This window comes from Biomphalaria glabrata, chromosome 12 (genome assembly GCF_947242115.1).
Source record: "Biomphalaria glabrata chromosome 12, xgBioGlab47.1, whole genome shotgun sequence".
Taxonomy (NCBI): Eukaryota; Metazoa; Mollusca; class Gastropoda; family Planorbidae; genus Biomphalaria; species Biomphalaria glabrata.
In genome coordinates, this window is record NC_074722.1 from 14,688,785 (window position 1) to 14,706,334 (window position 17,550).

At 33.4% G+C, this 17,550-nt stretch overlaps 2 protein-coding genes across 2 annotated transcripts; one reads left to right on the forward strand and one right to left on the reverse strand.

Moving 5' to 3' along the window:
* The first annotated feature begins 3,132 nt into the window (after positions 1 to 3,132).
* Positions 3,133 to 10,714, forward strand: LOC106056207 (SWI/SNF-related matrix-associated actin-dependent regulator of chromatin subfamily B member 1-A-like). The gene is made up of 10 exons (XM_013212821.2): positions 3,133 to 3,284; positions 4,637 to 4,742; positions 5,042 to 5,168; positions 5,398 to 5,538; positions 5,772 to 5,899; positions 6,328 to 6,494; positions 6,599 to 6,707; positions 8,462 to 8,543; positions 8,963 to 9,094; positions 9,509 to 10,714. The coding sequence occupies exons 1-10, from the start codon at positions 3,162 to 3,164 to the stop codon at positions 9,546 to 9,548; spliced, it is 1,155 nt and encodes a 384-aa protein (XP_013068275.2). The 5' UTR covers positions 3,133 to 3,161; the 3' UTR covers positions 9,549 to 10,714.
* LOC106056209 (signal peptidase complex catalytic subunit SEC11A) lies at positions 9,762 to 15,684 on the reverse strand. The gene is made up of 6 exons (XM_013212822.2): positions 15,524 to 15,684; positions 14,339 to 14,448; positions 13,739 to 13,888; positions 12,943 to 13,062; positions 12,162 to 12,219; positions 9,762 to 11,267 (listed from the first exon to the last, which is right to left on the reverse strand). The coding sequence occupies exons 1-6, from the start codon at positions 15,572 to 15,574 to the stop codon at positions 11,217 to 11,219; spliced, it is 540 nt and encodes a 179-aa protein (XP_013068276.2). The 5' UTR covers positions 15,575 to 15,684; the 3' UTR covers positions 9,762 to 11,216.
* Positions 15,685 to 17,550: the final 1,866 nt, after the last annotated feature.

Genomic DNA, 17,550 nt, shown 5'->3' on the forward strand with positions numbered 1-17,550 from the left:
GAACTTCGAGTCCAAAGTTTTCCAGGAGATGTGCAAGACACTTGGCATCGAAAAGACTCACACGACAGCTCTCCATCCGCAATCTGATGGGATGGTGGAGCGATTCAACAGAACCCTAGAACAACATCTGTCTAAGGTTACTGATGACCGACAAGACGACTGGGACAGCCATATCCCCATGTTCCTCATGTCATACAGAGGATCCGTTCATAGCACCACAGGATATACCCCAGCGAAGATGTTATTTGGTCGTGAGCTTCGTCTACCATGTGACCTGTTATTTGGGATTCCGAGAGATACGCCAGTGTCTTCAACTGAATATGTCACCAATCTCCGAAGACGATTGGAGAATGCTCATGTATTGGCCCGCAGAAACATCAAGACCAACAGTGACCTGATGAAAACGAGGTATGACAAACGGGCCAATACGTCGGGGTTCCATGAGAATGATCTAGTGTGGCTCTATAACCCACAGAGACGAAAAGGCAGATCCCCGAAACTCCAAAGAGACTGGGAAGGTCCATATCGTGTCGTAAAAAGAATAAACGACGTGGTCTACCGGATACAGAAAAGTCCACGGTCCAAGCTGAAGGTTGTCCACGTTGACCGACTCCATCAGTACCGTGGTGAAATAGAATCTGTTCGGGACGAACAGATCTAAGAAGGGGGCAGTGTTACGAATGAACAGTGACAGGTAGAGGTCACTATGTGTGACCCCGGCGAGATGACACAGCACCGAGTGTTATCTGGAATCTATGCATGTAAACAAAGACAGGATGGGACGTGCCTCACGTGTTGTTCCAGAGGACGAACAGATTTACGAAGGGGGGCATTGTGACAAATGAACAGTGACAGTTAGAGGTCACTACGTGTGACCTCGGCGAGATGACACTGCTGCAGGCATCCTCTGGAATCGACATGTATAAACAACAACAGGATGTGATGTTTCCTCCCATGTTGTTCCAGAGGGTACTAGCAGTGTTTTTGCAACAATAGACAAGCGATTAGGGACTCTTTATAAACCAGAGATGTTCATGTGAAAAGAGTCAGTACAGTCGTCGATACTGTTCTCTACTGTGCGAGACAGTAGAAGAGAGTGGACTTGAGCCGTTACAGTCGATACAGTCGATGTAAGACGTATACGCTACATGTTACAGTGACAAATTGTTATAGTTATAATTCAATAAAGTTATTTAAAGCTGAAAGTTGAGTCGTCAAGTTCTTTGCAGTGTTTCTTTTATTTGTGTGCCTAGTACATTTAGCCAGAAAATCAGAAATACGTAACAATATAGTGATAAATTTTGGAAGCTATTTCTGATTGTCTAAGTGCCCAGACATTATTTGATTGCCTGGCCTTGTTTTAAAGAGTTTTCATGAAGTTGGAATATATTTTTTAATTAAATCTTTGAAAAAATGGTTTTCTGGAAGCTTTAGTTGAGCTCCATTTGTGTCAGTTTATAGCACTGATATTCATTCAGGAGCATGACACAGAGGTTACCATGATCATCTTCAATTAACTCTTGTATTAGCTAGTTGTTCATTAGGAATATTTTTCCTTTAGTGAGTATTGATCAATATGTGCGATCATTGTTTAAGTGTCTGTGCGCTACTAAAAAAGCCAGTTGATCTTTACAAATAACAAATAGATGCTATCTTATTAGATTTTTCCAAGATTTTGACAAAGCTTACCACCATAGTTTGATTTAAATTAAAATATTTTGGCATTGATGGTCCATTGCATTACTGGATTAAAGATTTTCTGATAGGGAGAGAACAAACTGTAATAATAAATGACTCTTAAGTCAACACCAATAACAGTTAACTCAAAGAACAGTCTTAGTTCAACAATTTTTTATTTACATAAATGATATACCAAATTGCATTAGTTCAGGAACAAAAATCAGATTATTTGCAGACGATTGCTTAATATATAGAACAATAAAAACAACACAAGACAGAGAAATTTTACAAAAAGAGTAGATGAATTACAGAAATGGAAATCAAATTGGAGCATGTCTTTCCACACAGAAAAATGTCAGTTAATAAGAGTAACAAAAAAAATAAAACAAATACCACTTAAATTTTATTCATGTTAAACCAATAACACAGACTAAAAACGCAAAATACCTAGGTGTTATAATAAATGAAAAATTGTCATGGAATCCCCGTATAGATGAAACTACTGGTATAAAAAAATCAAAGCATTAGGGTTTATTAAAATAAATTTCTATAAATAGAATAAGAAAATAAAACTAAAATGTTATTTAACCTTGGTTTGGCCAATAATAGAATGTGCACCTTTAGTAAAATCACTAAATTTAGAAAGCCTTCAGGATATAAGACTCAAAAGTAAAGTACAAAACGTGGTCGAGTGAGTAAGTATGCTTGAACTTGGCTTGGCTGCATACGAGGGGCTCGAGGTTCGACACCCGACATGGGCAGAGTTGTGTGCTGAAAGGCAGTACGGAAAACCTCCCAGATGCCCACCTCCCCACCATCACTGGTCCACAAAAGCATGAAAGTAGCGCTATATAAAAGTTATAATTATACACTGAACCATAATCTTCAAATACAAAAAAAAAAACGAAATTTCTAATAAAACTACTCAGAAAGATAAAGGCACATTCTTCGTTTCATATGCTAGGACAAATTTGTACAAATGCTCCTTCTTCCCCAGTGCTATTTAAAGCATGGAATGGGCTGCCTGAGCTAGCCAGGAAAACCAATGACTTGGCAGAATTTAAGTTATTGATTAACCTGCATGACGCATTGAACGTAATCATCTTCTTTTTTGAAGTAATGTCAGTAATCAGACTCTGTAAAATAAGATGAGATCTGATGTGCGATTCTTGATTTTTTTTTAAACATTGTTATGAATCATTGCTCATGTTTTTTCAAATTTCTGAAAATTAATACAAAATCTTAAATGGTGATTTTTTTTTTTCAATATATGTTTCACATCAGAAACATAATTTTACTTCATTTTTTTTTTCAAATTAAGGTTTTATATTATTTAAAATTATTGTTAATTAACTAATTGATTAGTTTTATAATTTATTCTTGTGTTGTCAGTTTTTTTTTTTTAATTTTCATGTGTCAACCTGCCGCTACCGCATTAGATCTAACATTTATAAAATTCTGGTACATTAATACACACAACAATGGCGTCTCCCTCAAATCCTACTACTCCTTGTACACCGGTCAGCGGAATCAAAACTTATGGCGAGAAACCAAAAGCTTTTAAAATAGAAGAAGATGGGGATTCATATTATATTGGTTCCGAGGTGTGAAACTTAATTGTTTGGCTTTGTTTTCTTTTATAGATCTAGATCTTAAATTGCCGAAAACCTCACGGGCACTCAGCTCACTCACTCACTCAGTCTCAGGCGACTTAGGTCTCAGTCACTCACTCACTGAGAGTAGTCACTAAGTCAGAAACTTCAGACTCAGTCAGTGACAGTCACTGAGTCAGCCACTGTACTCTCACTCTCTGTCCCAAAACCGTGAAACGAAAAAGAAAAACGTTAAGTTAGCCTAAGTCGCTAGTCACACAAAGACTATTCTAGACTCTACTGACTTTAGATTTGTCACTTTAGAATTTTAGACAAGTTTAGAATTTAAAAAAGTAACTTTTACTTGGTCTTGACAGTGACTAGATCTAGATCAACTAGAATGACTAGATGATAGATCTAGAATCACTTAGGCATCTTAGGTCACTAGATCTAAGTCCACTGTGACTTAGTTACTAGTCTGACTAAACGTCACTAAACTGTCACTAAACTACTGAAGTTAAGACTAAAAATAAAATGACACTGAGTCTTGACATAGATCAGTGTTGCTACAGTTAGTGTAACACAGGGTTTCTCAACCTGTGGGTCATGACCCCTTTGGGGGGTCGATTGACGATTTGCAAGGGGTCGGATAAGACCATAAAAAATGGATTGTTTTTGTCTATTCTTCTATTGCTGTGTGTGTTTGCCTGAGGGGGGTCGCGGCAGAGTGGGGGGTTGTAAGAAGGGGTCACCAAGCCTAAAAGGTTGAGAACCGCTGGTGTAACACATCACACAGTAGCAGTTGTCTGTGAGTAGACTGATTCTAGATCTAGTAGTCTAAGTCACAGTATAGTAGTGAACACTGAAAAGTTTGGGACATCTCTTTTCTTCTCAGTAGTCTCAGTTCACTGAACTGAAGGAATAATTAATTAATAATAAATAATTTTGACTGAAAAAAATAATTAAAAAAAGTAGAACTAGATAGTAGATCTATACTATAGCTATAGTATTGTTAAAAAGTATTAATTATTAATATTATTAATAATTGTCATTCCTCAAGGCTCTAGGCAGTCTAGGTCACTTTAGCAATTAACTCAATAAAGATTATATTTTAGCTTATCAGATTTAGAAAGTGTCAGTTTAGATTTAGACCAGTGACAGTGTTTCTCAAACTATGGTGTAGCTAGGTTAGTAGTAAGGGAAAGGGGAAATGGGGTCTTTTAAAGTGAAATTCAAGATTGTATTTCATATTAGTTGATAGGATAAGGAATTACATTTTAAAATTTAGGATTCTTGATGTATGGATACCAGGTTTAAAAAAAAAAAGAACTAACATCTAATTTTATTTTGGCCTTCTCTATCAGGTTGGTAATTATCTGCGCATGTTCCGTGGCTCCTTGTATAAAAGATATCCCTCTATGTGGAGGAGGTTAATAACAATAGACGAAAGGAAAAAACTAGCATCTATGGGTAAGTCTCTGTCTTCTGTCCCAGTTACCTGCTCCAATTTATTACAATCAAAGATCAGATATTAAATTTTAAGTCTAGTCAAAAGTGTTATTTACTTTGCGTTTTATTGACATGATACTTCCTTTTTATGACATGATACGCTTGGCATGTAAAAAAGAAAATAATAATTGAAATCTAACTCGGAAAATTACACAACTTAACATATATATATGGGTTTGTTGATTTTAAGAATTTTCTTCTAATGTTTGGAAGTTTTACTAAAAGAATTATGAAATAAAATGCTTGCATTTTTTTTTTAGGTTATGGGCATCACTCTCTGGCCACCAATATAACTCTGCTCAAAGCCAATGAAGTAGATGAAATCATTAATGGCTGTGATGAGAAATACAAAGCTGTGGCTCTTAGCTCGGATACTTCTTTTATAACGTAGGTGACTTTTGATTAACATTCACTTCTCATTTTATATTGTTGCAAAGGGAAAAGATTGTCTCTCGAGACGTAAAATGCCACAGAGATATATATATATATATATATATATAGATATAGTAAAAGATTTTACTATATTTATTACATGTACATATTGTTCAAAATGTTTGCTATTTTTAGTGGGTTTTTTTTTATTGTTCATTGATTTTATTTGTTTATTTTTCTGTAGACAAACAGCTAAGAGTAAAAGAGGCAACAGCTGGGTCCCCACTATTCCCAGTAGTTCCCACCACTTGGATGCTGTGCCATGTTCCACACATATAAATAGAAACAGATTGTCTAAAACAAAAATTAGAACTTTTCCTCTCTGGTGAGCTACACCTTTATTGAATTGTGAAATTTAAATTTCTAGTTCCTTAATTATGAGACTTTTTTTTTTTTTCATTTTATGACCTTTTTTTTTTATTTCAATATGTTTAAAAATAAAATAAACATTTATTTAATCAAAAATATTTCTAATGAATTAAAGAAAAATTCTTGAGCAATAGTTTTCCCCTGTTTTATGAATTTCCCTAATTTCTTTTAAATTACTTGTCACTTTAGTTTTGATGACACAGATCCATCACTGATTCATGAAAACTCCAATCAGAAAGAGGAATTGGTTCCAATACGATTGGATATGGAGATAGAAGGACAGAAGCTGAGGGATTGTTTTACATGGAACAAAAACGGTATTAATGTTTGTAAATGTTTTGTTTTACATGTTTCGGATGTTCCTTCAGAGTTGAAGATAGTTTACTTCCTAGTCCAAACCTCCCGCAGGACGACGTGGGATGGGAGGGGGCAGGATTTGAACCCTTGACCATATAATATATGATTTTGGTTTTCAATCAATTAAGATGTATTTTATTGATTAAATCTTTAGGAACAAAAAAAAAGGATATGAAATGATTTTTAAATTTATATTAAGTTCTAAAATTGTTAAAATAAAAAGCCTTAGGGAAAGAACACTTCAAATAACTTCCTATCCTATTAATATATTTTTTATTTCTTTTTTTATTTTTTTTGCTTTTGCCATTTTAAAGATGAAAATAATTGCTTCATGAAATCACCTACAGTGATTCAATGTTACTGTTTGTTTTTCATATTTGTCCAATAGAAACCTTAATTACCCCAGAACAGTTTGCTGAAATACTTTGTGATGACCTAGATCTGAATCCTGTCAACTTCATTCCAGCCATAGCTGGAGCTATTAGGCAACAGATTGAAAACACAGCTGTTCCTGAAGGAGCAGAAGAACAAGCTGACCAAAGAGTTATCATCAAAGTGAGGATGAGGATTTCTTACTTTTCTTTTATTTTACTGCTGACTAGGATTGAAGGAAAATCACATCAAAACTAACACCAACTTTTCATTACTTTTTATAACAGTTAAACATTCATGTTGGCAATATATCTCTTGTGGATCAGTTTGAATGGGATATGTCTGAATCTCTGAACAGTCCTGAAGAATTCGCAACAAAATTGTGTGCTGAATTAGGTAAGATTTTAGACAAGACAATCATTTTGTGCATCTAATTACAAAATATATGATAAAAAAATGTAATTACATATAACAAGATAAAAGAAAAATGCAAGTCATTAAATTATGCTAGATTTCAAATTATAACTTGTGCTTTTAAATTATTGCTGATAACCTCTCTTTTTTTTTAAACAAACAATTTTTTTTTGTTTTAATATTGTTACAGGAAATAAAATGTTAATTATTAAACAAAGAAGATACTCTTTTTAAATGTGATTTTCTGACGTTATGTCATTTGTTGAAATATACTTTGTAGTTCAGAACAATTGTAGGCAACACCCACAATCTTTAGTTCTTAAAAAAAATCACTAACATGCATCCACATTCTGATATTAAATTAAAAAAAAAAATAAAGTTTTCTTGGAAGCCTCATGATTTTATTCAGAATAATTTTAGATGTTGCTTTAAAAGTGTTGCACTATGTGACTAAAGTTACAAAACAGAAATTATAATATTGACACCCACATTATAGAAAAATGAACTGTGTAGAATGATCCCATTTCAGAGAGATTAAAAAGAACATCTGAAATTGTCTTGTAGAGTTGTTTGTCGCACTTGGAACTCTAAAGGCCAGCAAAAGCTAACAAAAGCTCCCTTCCACCAGCTTGAAGTGGGCGTCTAATTTCTCCTTCCCGCCACCCTGTCTGGAGGTGGGGGGGGGGTGAGACTCGGGGTTAAACTTAAGAGTTTGATTTTGCATTCACTTCCAATGGACATGGACACTCCAGACTTGCTGACTAGAGACCCGGCCAAAGGCTGCACCACTGGGACCCCCGCCATTTTCCTTTGATCTACCAGGCTAACCGTGCGGGACATGCCATTTGTGTAACAAGGGGCGGCTCCTGGATGTTGACAGATCGCTGCGGGAGCTTTTTTTACATCCCCGCACAGTGCAATGAGGATACTCTCGCACCCTCTTAGGCACTCAAAAAAATTTTTGGGAGCTTTGTTTCGCCACCCATTTGGCCTAGTCGTCCCCTCTCACGACCGTTTCCACCCGGGAGCCACGATGAGGCTGGGCAGCAAGAACAAGTTTTGTGTACAAATTGAACAGTGTAATGATCTTATATTACTTGATTGATTGACACTAACTATTTTCAACTTCCTAAACTCAGCGTGAGGCATCACAACCAAAACACAGGTTCATTTCAATCTTTTGAAAAATTCAGCAATAATTACTGGTACACTTATGTGAAATAATACAACAGTAAGTTACCAGTATAGAGAGATTTCTTAATAGTCCGACAGCTATGCTGGGCAGGGCACATATGATCCCTTATGGGGGATGAATGTATGCCAAAAGCAGTCCTTTTTGGTGAGCTGAAAGGTGGTCGACATAACAGAGGTGTACCTCATGGAAACACTTTAACTGACAGAAGAGAGCACCTGGCTGCAGGGTTTTGGAACGAGTCAGCTGGAGATCACTTATAAAGGCCCCAGGATACACATTTGAAGCCAAAAGAAAATCCACTGTTGAGGGCAGATGTAGACGACGAAAAGAAAATCTCTAACTTGCCCACTGGTGGATAATGGTTATGTCTGCACTGGATTTGGCAAAATATGTAGGTCGCAGCTGAGGCTGCATAGCCACGGGAAATATTGCATAACTCATTAATCTTTGGCCTCTAAGATAAGCCAAGATTTTAACTTTAAAATCGTATCACATAAAAATCCTACTTTATTAAGTTATTTAATTAATTTTTTTTTGCAAGGACTTGGTGGAGAGTTTGTGACTGCCATAGCCTACAGTATACGAGGACAGTTAAGTTGGCACCAGAGAACATATGCATTTAGGTAAGCTACTTTTGATTGAAATACTTAGCACAAGCATGAACAACTGTTACCACACATATAAGTTAATTTTTTTCATTTTATCCTTTAAAACAAATGAACTGTTGTAACAGATCTTATGGTATTTAAAAAATTTTTTTTTTTTTCAGTTTTTAGTTTTCTGTCCGTGGTGGTAGAGAAAAATAAATCAGACTATTGGGGCATGGTCTTTTATTGTAGATAGATAAATGGTCATTGCATATTGAAAAGGTTAAACTTACCCCAAGAAACACATGCTACCTCATTTTAATTGTTGGCATAAAATGGTAGCAAATCAATATGAAAGTTCTATTGAACTCTGGGTATATGCAAAATGCTAACTAGTTGAAAATTGAAAATTCGCCAGGACATATTTAATGAGTTTTAAATTGTTTACATCTCAGTGAAGCACCTCTACCTGTTGTGGAAGTAGCATTTAGAAATCAGAATGAAGCTGACCAATGGTGCCCTTTCCTTGAAACCTTGACAGATGCAGAAATGGAAAAGAAAATCAGAGACCAGGACAGAAATACAAGGTTCATACCAATCATATTTTTTTTAACATTCATGTTCCTTAGCCCAATAATTACTGTGATAAAATGCAGTGTATATAGTACACTTATTAATGCTGGATGATTCAGCAGTAAGTTACCAGTACTTTTTTGTTTCGTGTAAGGGCTCATCATATCTTGTTCAGAAAGAGAAGATAAGAGTTTCTATTTTAGTGAAAATCGAATTGAATTTTTTTTTGGCAATATTTTAAAATAAAAGGGTTGATACCAAATAGTATAATGCCTACCCGGGAAATCGGGTGTTAAAATTTTTTTTTTTTTAGTTCTAACCCTAACCATATTGTTCTACTTTTTAACAAATATTTTTATTAATTCATATATTTCCATTTAAATCTTCACAATAATTATTGTAAATCATTTTCTTTTTACTTATTTTAGGCGAATGCGAAGATTAGCCAATACAGCACCTACATGGTAATCAATTCCTATGAAGAGATGACATTTAGTCATTAGTGCAATGTCTTTTGTGTTTCAGTATCATTTTACACACATGCTAAATGAGGGCTTCATTTCTTGTACATATTCCTTGTCATTCCTTGTCATTAAAGTTTTTTTCATTAAAATAAAAAATATGTTGTGTATTTACTGTGTAATCTTACAATGTCTTAGCAAATAAAATGCACAAGTTGGATTCAAGTTGGGAAAATGTTTTATTGTCCCAAAACCCAATACTTCAACAAAGCAGAAAACAATGAAGTACATTAAAAATGTTCTACTAGTGTTTGTGCTCTTCAACATTGTTTCATTGTTACAGCATAAACATGAAGCTACTAGGATAGCATTCCTAAGTTGTAACACTGTAATACCTGTTACTTATGAAATTGTACAGACTGCTTAAGGCATAAATATCTGGAAAATAAATGTTAAAAGTTATGATTGAACACATGCAGTTAATTAATTTCATTTGTACTAAAGCCATTTCTTGACAATTTGTATGTAATTTAATGACAATGATGAGCCTTATAACCTTGTGAGATTAAATAAAATATTTAAAATATTTTTCAATGGACGAAGCGCCATTTATCCTTCCACCACCAGAGTGAAAATAAAACAAAACATGTAGTCACATCATTACTAATACAAAAACACATTATGTAAACACCCAATGAAACAATGTCTTATCATTACTAATACAAAAACATTATGTAAACACCCAATGAAACAATGTCTTATCATCATTACTAATACAAAAACACATTATGTAAACACCCAATGAAACAATGTCTATCATCATTACTTATACAAAATTACATTAATGGTCACATTAAACAAAAGGGTATTCTTTGGAAGTCTGGGATTTTCAGACATATCATACTGGAGATATGGTTTTGACAAGTGCCAGAGATTGAATGCAAATTCAACACCACAAGTCTGGTAACAGTGACATCATTAATGATCATAATTGGTAAGTTCAATACTTATATTGTGTATTTGTTTGCCACCAGCTTCTGAAGAATTTCTTTGACATTCAAGAGAGAAGTTTGATTCTGTTAGTTATGATTTAATACTTCATGTAAGGAGTTTTTAACAAAATGCCTGTCGCACACAAGTATTAGAAAGAAAGATCTAAAAAAAAAATAATAATAAAGAGTAACATTTAATTTTTCACAAATACAAGACTATGCTTTCTTTATGTGCACCAATGCCATGAAAGGAACACCCTGTTATATTGGTTATGGGTAGATTAATATGAGGAAACTTAGAAACATTTATAAAAGAGCATAAGAAAGTTTTTTTCTCCTGAAATAAATATAATTTAGTTCACATTTTAGAAGAGAGACGTTGAAAATGTGTAATCTTTTCCCATTGCGTAATTTAGAACTATAAGAGCAAAAAAAAAATTTTTTTTTAAAGTGGTTTGTGTCCACTGGGTCACATGTTCATTTAATTACAACAATCCAAAAAAACATTCAGCTGCATAAAACTCACACACACACACATTCTCCAACATACAGCAGTTGTTTGAAACTGACATAAGATGCTCTTGGTCTGATTCATACTATGACTTGATGTAGATATCATATGACTAGTCTTGCTCTCTTAAGCTTCTCATTCACTCTCTAGGTTCTAACACATACAATCTCTTCTACTCTCTGTGTGTTAAGACAAACAATCCTAAGAAGGCCAGGATAGCATACTGAAAAGACAAAACAAAACAATGTTAGTTAGAAAAATAACAATTAACCCTTAATTGTCACTGAGATTACAACAGTATTAGTTCTTGAATTCAAAGGGTAAGAGACACAACTCACAGTCACTAACTTTTAAAGCATAAAAGTTTATATTCTTAACTATTGTAAATCTCTCCAACACAATTACATTATATCATCTCATAATAAGAAAGATAAATAAATTAATAGACTTGCAGCATTAAAGAAACAATGTTAAACTAATTGCTAATTATGACATCCAGTGATTACCATAATTAGGAAACTTAATTATTGCAGTCCTAATACTTAACTTTAATTAAAAAAAAAAAAAGAAACAAGCCCAAAAACATAATATTAAATCTTTGTATGTTATACATTAAATCGAAAGAAAATATAAAATAAGAGTTTGATGAAACAAAGACTGAATATTGTGAAATTCTTCTACTTTCCCCAAATAAAATGAAATATAGGTCAGTGGAAGAGGGTATCATCTAAAGCAGAAGTGGCAATTTTTAAAAAACCCATTATGAGGGGTCCTATCATAACAAACACACAAAAAATATTTTAAAAAATGAGCCAATATAAATCTAGGTATTTGTGAATCGTATACTTAAAGGAGGAAAAAAAGTAATTAGTTAAATTAACACTTGTATGGTCTTTATTACTTTTAAAAAGGCTTAACAAAGTGTGCATTGAGACAATGCAATCCATTTTGGAAATCTGCAGCTAAAATAATTCTTTTCCACAACCCATGCACACTTAAACACCTATAGGTTATAACTAGTAAGAAGCTAAACTTAAAAATATGTTTAATAATAACCATGTTTTAATATCATTATGCTTTTTAACTATATTTTTTAAACATAGGAGTTGTAACTAACCTTGAACTTAGGGTAGTCATTCATAAGAATAGTCACAATGCCAGCATAAGGTAAGAATCTGAAAGAGAACATTATTGAGAATTTAGACCTTTCCAAGTATTCTTTGAGGCTGGGGTAGGTGACTGCTTCAGTGTTGGCTAAAAATCTTGAAGTTGTGAGCTCAAGTTTTGATGGGACTTTTAGTCCTGAATGAGGAATGGGCCTCATTATTCCAGCTCTAAGAAGTCTTGGCTTAGATAAGCTAATGGGACTGTGATGGTCAAACAACATTAATTGTTGCTGAGAATGAGATGAACTAAATATTATCTTTCCTAAGGACAATTGACAAGGAATTACTTTTTCTCAAAACTGAAGCCAAATTAAATATGTTATGACCCCTCCCCACCCCCTCCCCCCCAAAAAAGTCAGTATTTTTATTCCATCTCTTTATTGGCCATAGCAATAATAATAAAAAAAAAATATTGTTTAGAAAACAGGAGGACAATTAGCGGCACATCTCTCAATATTGCAAGGTTTATTTCCCTTTTCTATATTAACAAATTTAATTAACTACCAAAATATAATTAACTAATTGTTTAATTTTTAAATTGCTTAATATGTTGTCATTGACAATGAATAATTGTGCAAAATTTCATTTTGACCAGAAAATCGGAAGTGAGAGAAAAAATATGTTAAAGAAACCACCCAAACAGACAGAGTGAGGTACAAGCTTTGTAATAAAAAAATATTTTTTATATTTTAAGCGTATTAATTTTTCTATCTAGTTTAAAATCGTACTTACGCTTTAGCTCTGCCAACTACATCCTTTTTCTCCAGCCAGAGTTGTCCTTTGGCATACAGGCCTCTGTCATCTACAGAGTTGTTATCTCCCTTAGTAAGGAATCTAACTGTGCCATTTTCTCTGTGTGGAGGTAAAGGAAAAACAATATGTTAACCTGGATGCATTCTAGCCTGGGCTAATGATAATTGCAAACTGGAATATGAGCTATCAGTAATAGGAATGTAAAATTTTTAATCCCCTGGGATCTTTCCCAGACAGAAGTTTGTTTTAACAGGCAGACAGAGGCAAGCTTCCATAGGTCTAGAGTTCCAATAGTCTTAGACTCAACTCTAAAGACTATTGCGAAGAAGAAGAATCTGTTAGAAGAATTTAATTTCCTTTTTATTTTTGTCACTACATTTATAAAGCTTAAAAAAAAAATTTATTCACATATATAATTGTTATGCAAATATTCTAAATTGTATATTTGGAACATCCGTTTCAGTACTATGCAATACTTTATAAATTTGTCAGCACAAAACTTTCTGTATAATGTCAAGAGGCTGTAAGAGAAATAGAATTTTTAATTTCAATGCAAAAATAAATTAAAATTAATTGGCCATCATTAAAATGATAGCCCATAAATTTAATTAATACGTAATTAACATCTGCCCTATATTTGTTAAAATATAAATATCACATTTTTGAACTGAAATGTAGAGATTTTCAATTATGAGTGTGAATCACTTCCCTCAACAATAAAACATTATCCCAAAGTATACAAAGGAAATGTTGATGTTTCTATAATTAGGCTTACTTTTCATGAACCTTGAGGACTCTGTGAACTATGGGAATGTCTCTTCCTTCTATCTTGAACACTACAATCTCACCAACTCTAATGGGTTCCTCTCTGTGGTTGGTCAGAAGTAAGAGGTCACCACGGTGGAAGGCAGGCTCCATACTTCCACTGTTGAGATTTTGAATGCATTATAGCAACAACTATAATCATGCATAGCATGCCAAGGCATCTATCTATATTGTTGTGCAACATTATATTAAAACAGGTGTACCTTACTTCCTTGCTTAACTCAAAAGCTTAGTTAATTAAGTTTATAATAATTATAATATTTGAGAAGATTTGTAACAATAAACAATCCATTTTGAATAGTAAATTCTTCTTCTTATATAATTTAAAAACAAAATAAATAGTACAAGGAACACTGTAAAAAAACAACAACAAACTACATGAAATAAAGTCACAAGTCAAATGTAACTAAATTAGTAAAAAATATTGTTCCTAAAAGGACATTTACTTTAGTCTGAGTTTAGGCACATCGGCACAATTTAGGCCATGTCGTGGCATTTACTTTATAAAAAAAACAACAACACTATACAACAATTCAAACAACAACTTTACCTGAGTACTACAACAATAGGGCTCTCACTGCCAGTGACCACCATCAAACCTTTCCAGATCATCAGAGCAGATGACACGATCATGCCAAAGTTGAGAACCTGGTAGTACAACTGAAAAAAATACAATCTTTTATTAAAGAACTGTTAAAAAAATCTAGATATGTAATTTGCAGAATTATTTGCATTTTCATTCATTTTGAGTATATATATAGATTATATATATATATATATATATATATATATATATATATATATATATATACTTGGTCCATATTTGTGGATGGTCATAATCAACCAAAATAAAGGGATCTACCAATATTTATTTATTTGTATTATTATATTATTTTGCCTAGGAATAAAATACCTTTACATCTATGGCTCTACTTTTGGGTTGGAAAAGTATATGATATGTATTTTTTATTCGAATTGTTAATTTATAATGTTTCCTAGTAGATGCTAATTCACTAAGGTAACATGCAGAAGTATCCTACTGGCTATTAAAGGCATCATACTGAAAAAATTACAAAACCATCATAAGTACTGACTGAGTGGTAAAGGGCTTGGCTTCCCAATGGATGTCTCATTCAAATCCTGGTGATGACTGGGATTTTGAACTTATGGATTTTTAGGACATCCATGACTCTGAAGTTGAGTTCATCAAAATTTAATGGGTACCTGACATATGTTGGGGAAGCAAACAAGATTGGTCGTGGTGCTGGCCACATGACACCCTCTTTAATGAGCTTTACATCAAGTGCCCTTAACTCTGCTAAGTCCTAAGTCTAAGTGAGTAAGTCACTCTAAGTTGTTGGTTTTCTTGACTGATTCAGGCAACCCATTCCATTCTCTAATGGCACTAGACTAGGGACGTACGGAAGAAGGAGCACTTTTTTGCACTTGTTACACGAATTTGTTAAATTTGTTCTAGCGTATCAATATCGTGGTCTATTTACCCTTCTATTAAATATTACTATTAGATAATTAGACATATGCCGTGAATCTGATCTAGATTCTAGATTTATACTTATCTTATACTTAGATCTATAAAATAAATCTATTTTTGTCAACTTTGTTTTTAGGGACTTTGCGTCGTATTTGAAATTTCATTATAAAACTAAAACTTTGTTTTTCTATCAAATTAGCTAAATTCTATTCTGTTGTCTAAATGTTTAAAAATAGAACATACCTGTCGGCCATTCATACGACGCACTTCATCGAGGAAATCAAATGATCCCATTTCTTAAAGCCGGCAAACTAGATCTTCCAATCTAGATTGTGTATACGTTTCTCATTAACAACACTTTTTTATCAGGATGACGCGAACTCTCGAAATTGTTCTCGTTACCACGAGCATTGCGTTGCTTCCCCTTATTACTTAAAAAAGTATAATTATTTACGTATAATTTTATTTTAACAAAACAATTTCTATAAACAAGAAAAACACAAAAAAATGATTTTTTTTTTTTAAATGGCAAAGATTATAGATCTATCAAGTGTATCAATTAGTTTGGATCAGTCATGTAGAAATGGAAATCAAATTGGAGCATGTCTTTCCACCCAGAAAAATGTCAGTTTTTAAGAGTAACAAAAAAAAAAAAAAACTAAAACATTAATTCCACTTATCTTATTCATGGCAAACCAGTAACACAGACTAAAAACGCAAAATACCTAGGTGTTATAATAGGCTACATGAAAAACTGTCATGGAATCCACATATTGATGAAACTATAAAAAAAATCAAACAAAGCATTAGGGTTTATTAAAAGAAATTTCTATAAATCAAATAAGAACATAAAACTGTTATTTAACCTTGGTTAGGCCAATAATAGAATATATATGCATCCTCTGTCTGGGACCCCTCAACTCAAGAAAACATTAAGAAACTGGAAAAGACACAAAATAGAGCAGTGAGATTTAGGGCCTACTAACAAACGAATATTCACATTTGACTAGAGTAACACCTTTAGTAAAATCACTAAATTTAGAAAGCCTTCAGGACAGAAGACTCAAAAGTAAAGTAGCAATAATAATGATACATAAAACACTGAACCATAATCTTCAAATACAAAAACAAAATTTAATAAAATACTCAGAAAGACACAAATATAAAGGCATATTCCTCATCCCATATGCTAGGACAAATTTGTACAAATACTCCTTCTTCCCTAGATCTATTAGAGCATGGAATGGGTTGCCTGAGCTAGCCTGACTTGGCGGAGTTTAAGTCATCGGTTAATATACATGACTGAATGCATGACGTTTAGGACGTAATCATCTTCTTTTTTGAAGTAACGTGTGTATTATATAAGATAAGATAAGATAAATTTGTAATAGATCTGGACAAATAATAATAAATCTGTGCGATTATAAATATTTTAATAAATAATTAGTTATAGGCTATATCGATATGATAAAAGTTAATTATTAATATTTAACCAATCTTTATATCATGTCATTCCTCTTCTGGTATGTTGGCCGATTCGATTGGGGGGGGGGGGTGGAGTGGGGGTTAGGAGACGATTGCCTCAATCCCGCCCCCGACCCTTAACTTTCGAGTGAGAGGAGTGGTCCAATTTTTGTGTGTGTAGAAATCACAGTTTGTTAACATAATTCGTTACATATCTACGGTGCTTTCTTTTGTAAAATAAGAGCCGTAACGCAGTAATGGATTGTCTAACTTTTAACTACTAATAAATTAATAATAAACGTTAAAATACAAGAAAAAGGTGCCGGTACGCCGTACCGGTGCGCAGGACCGGCCTTAGGCCAATGCAACCTTGGCGGTAGTAGTGGGTCCTGCACTTTCATAGGCCCCGCGCTAATTCTGTGTAAATTATTAAAATAAACCATTATAACCGCTCCTGGAAATCTGAAATTATCAAAATATCCAGAAAATTAATAAAAATATTGTCATTTTGGGGTGTCATTGAATATCGAAAACGCCAATCCTACGCGCGAAAAAAAAAGGCATTGTCATCTTTCATTTTAATAAAAAATGTAATGCAAAAGACGAATTTATTTTCTAATACAAAATCTATATTTTCACTTATTATCTTTATCACTACCCAGACTGGGTCCCGCGCAATCCGTTTCGCATAGGGCCTCCGTCTTCCGAATTTTTGTTTGTTCAGATCTGTGCATTCTGTAACAAAACCAAGTTACAAACATGTTTGTTCAGATCTGTGCATTCTGTAACAAAAGCAAGTTACAAAC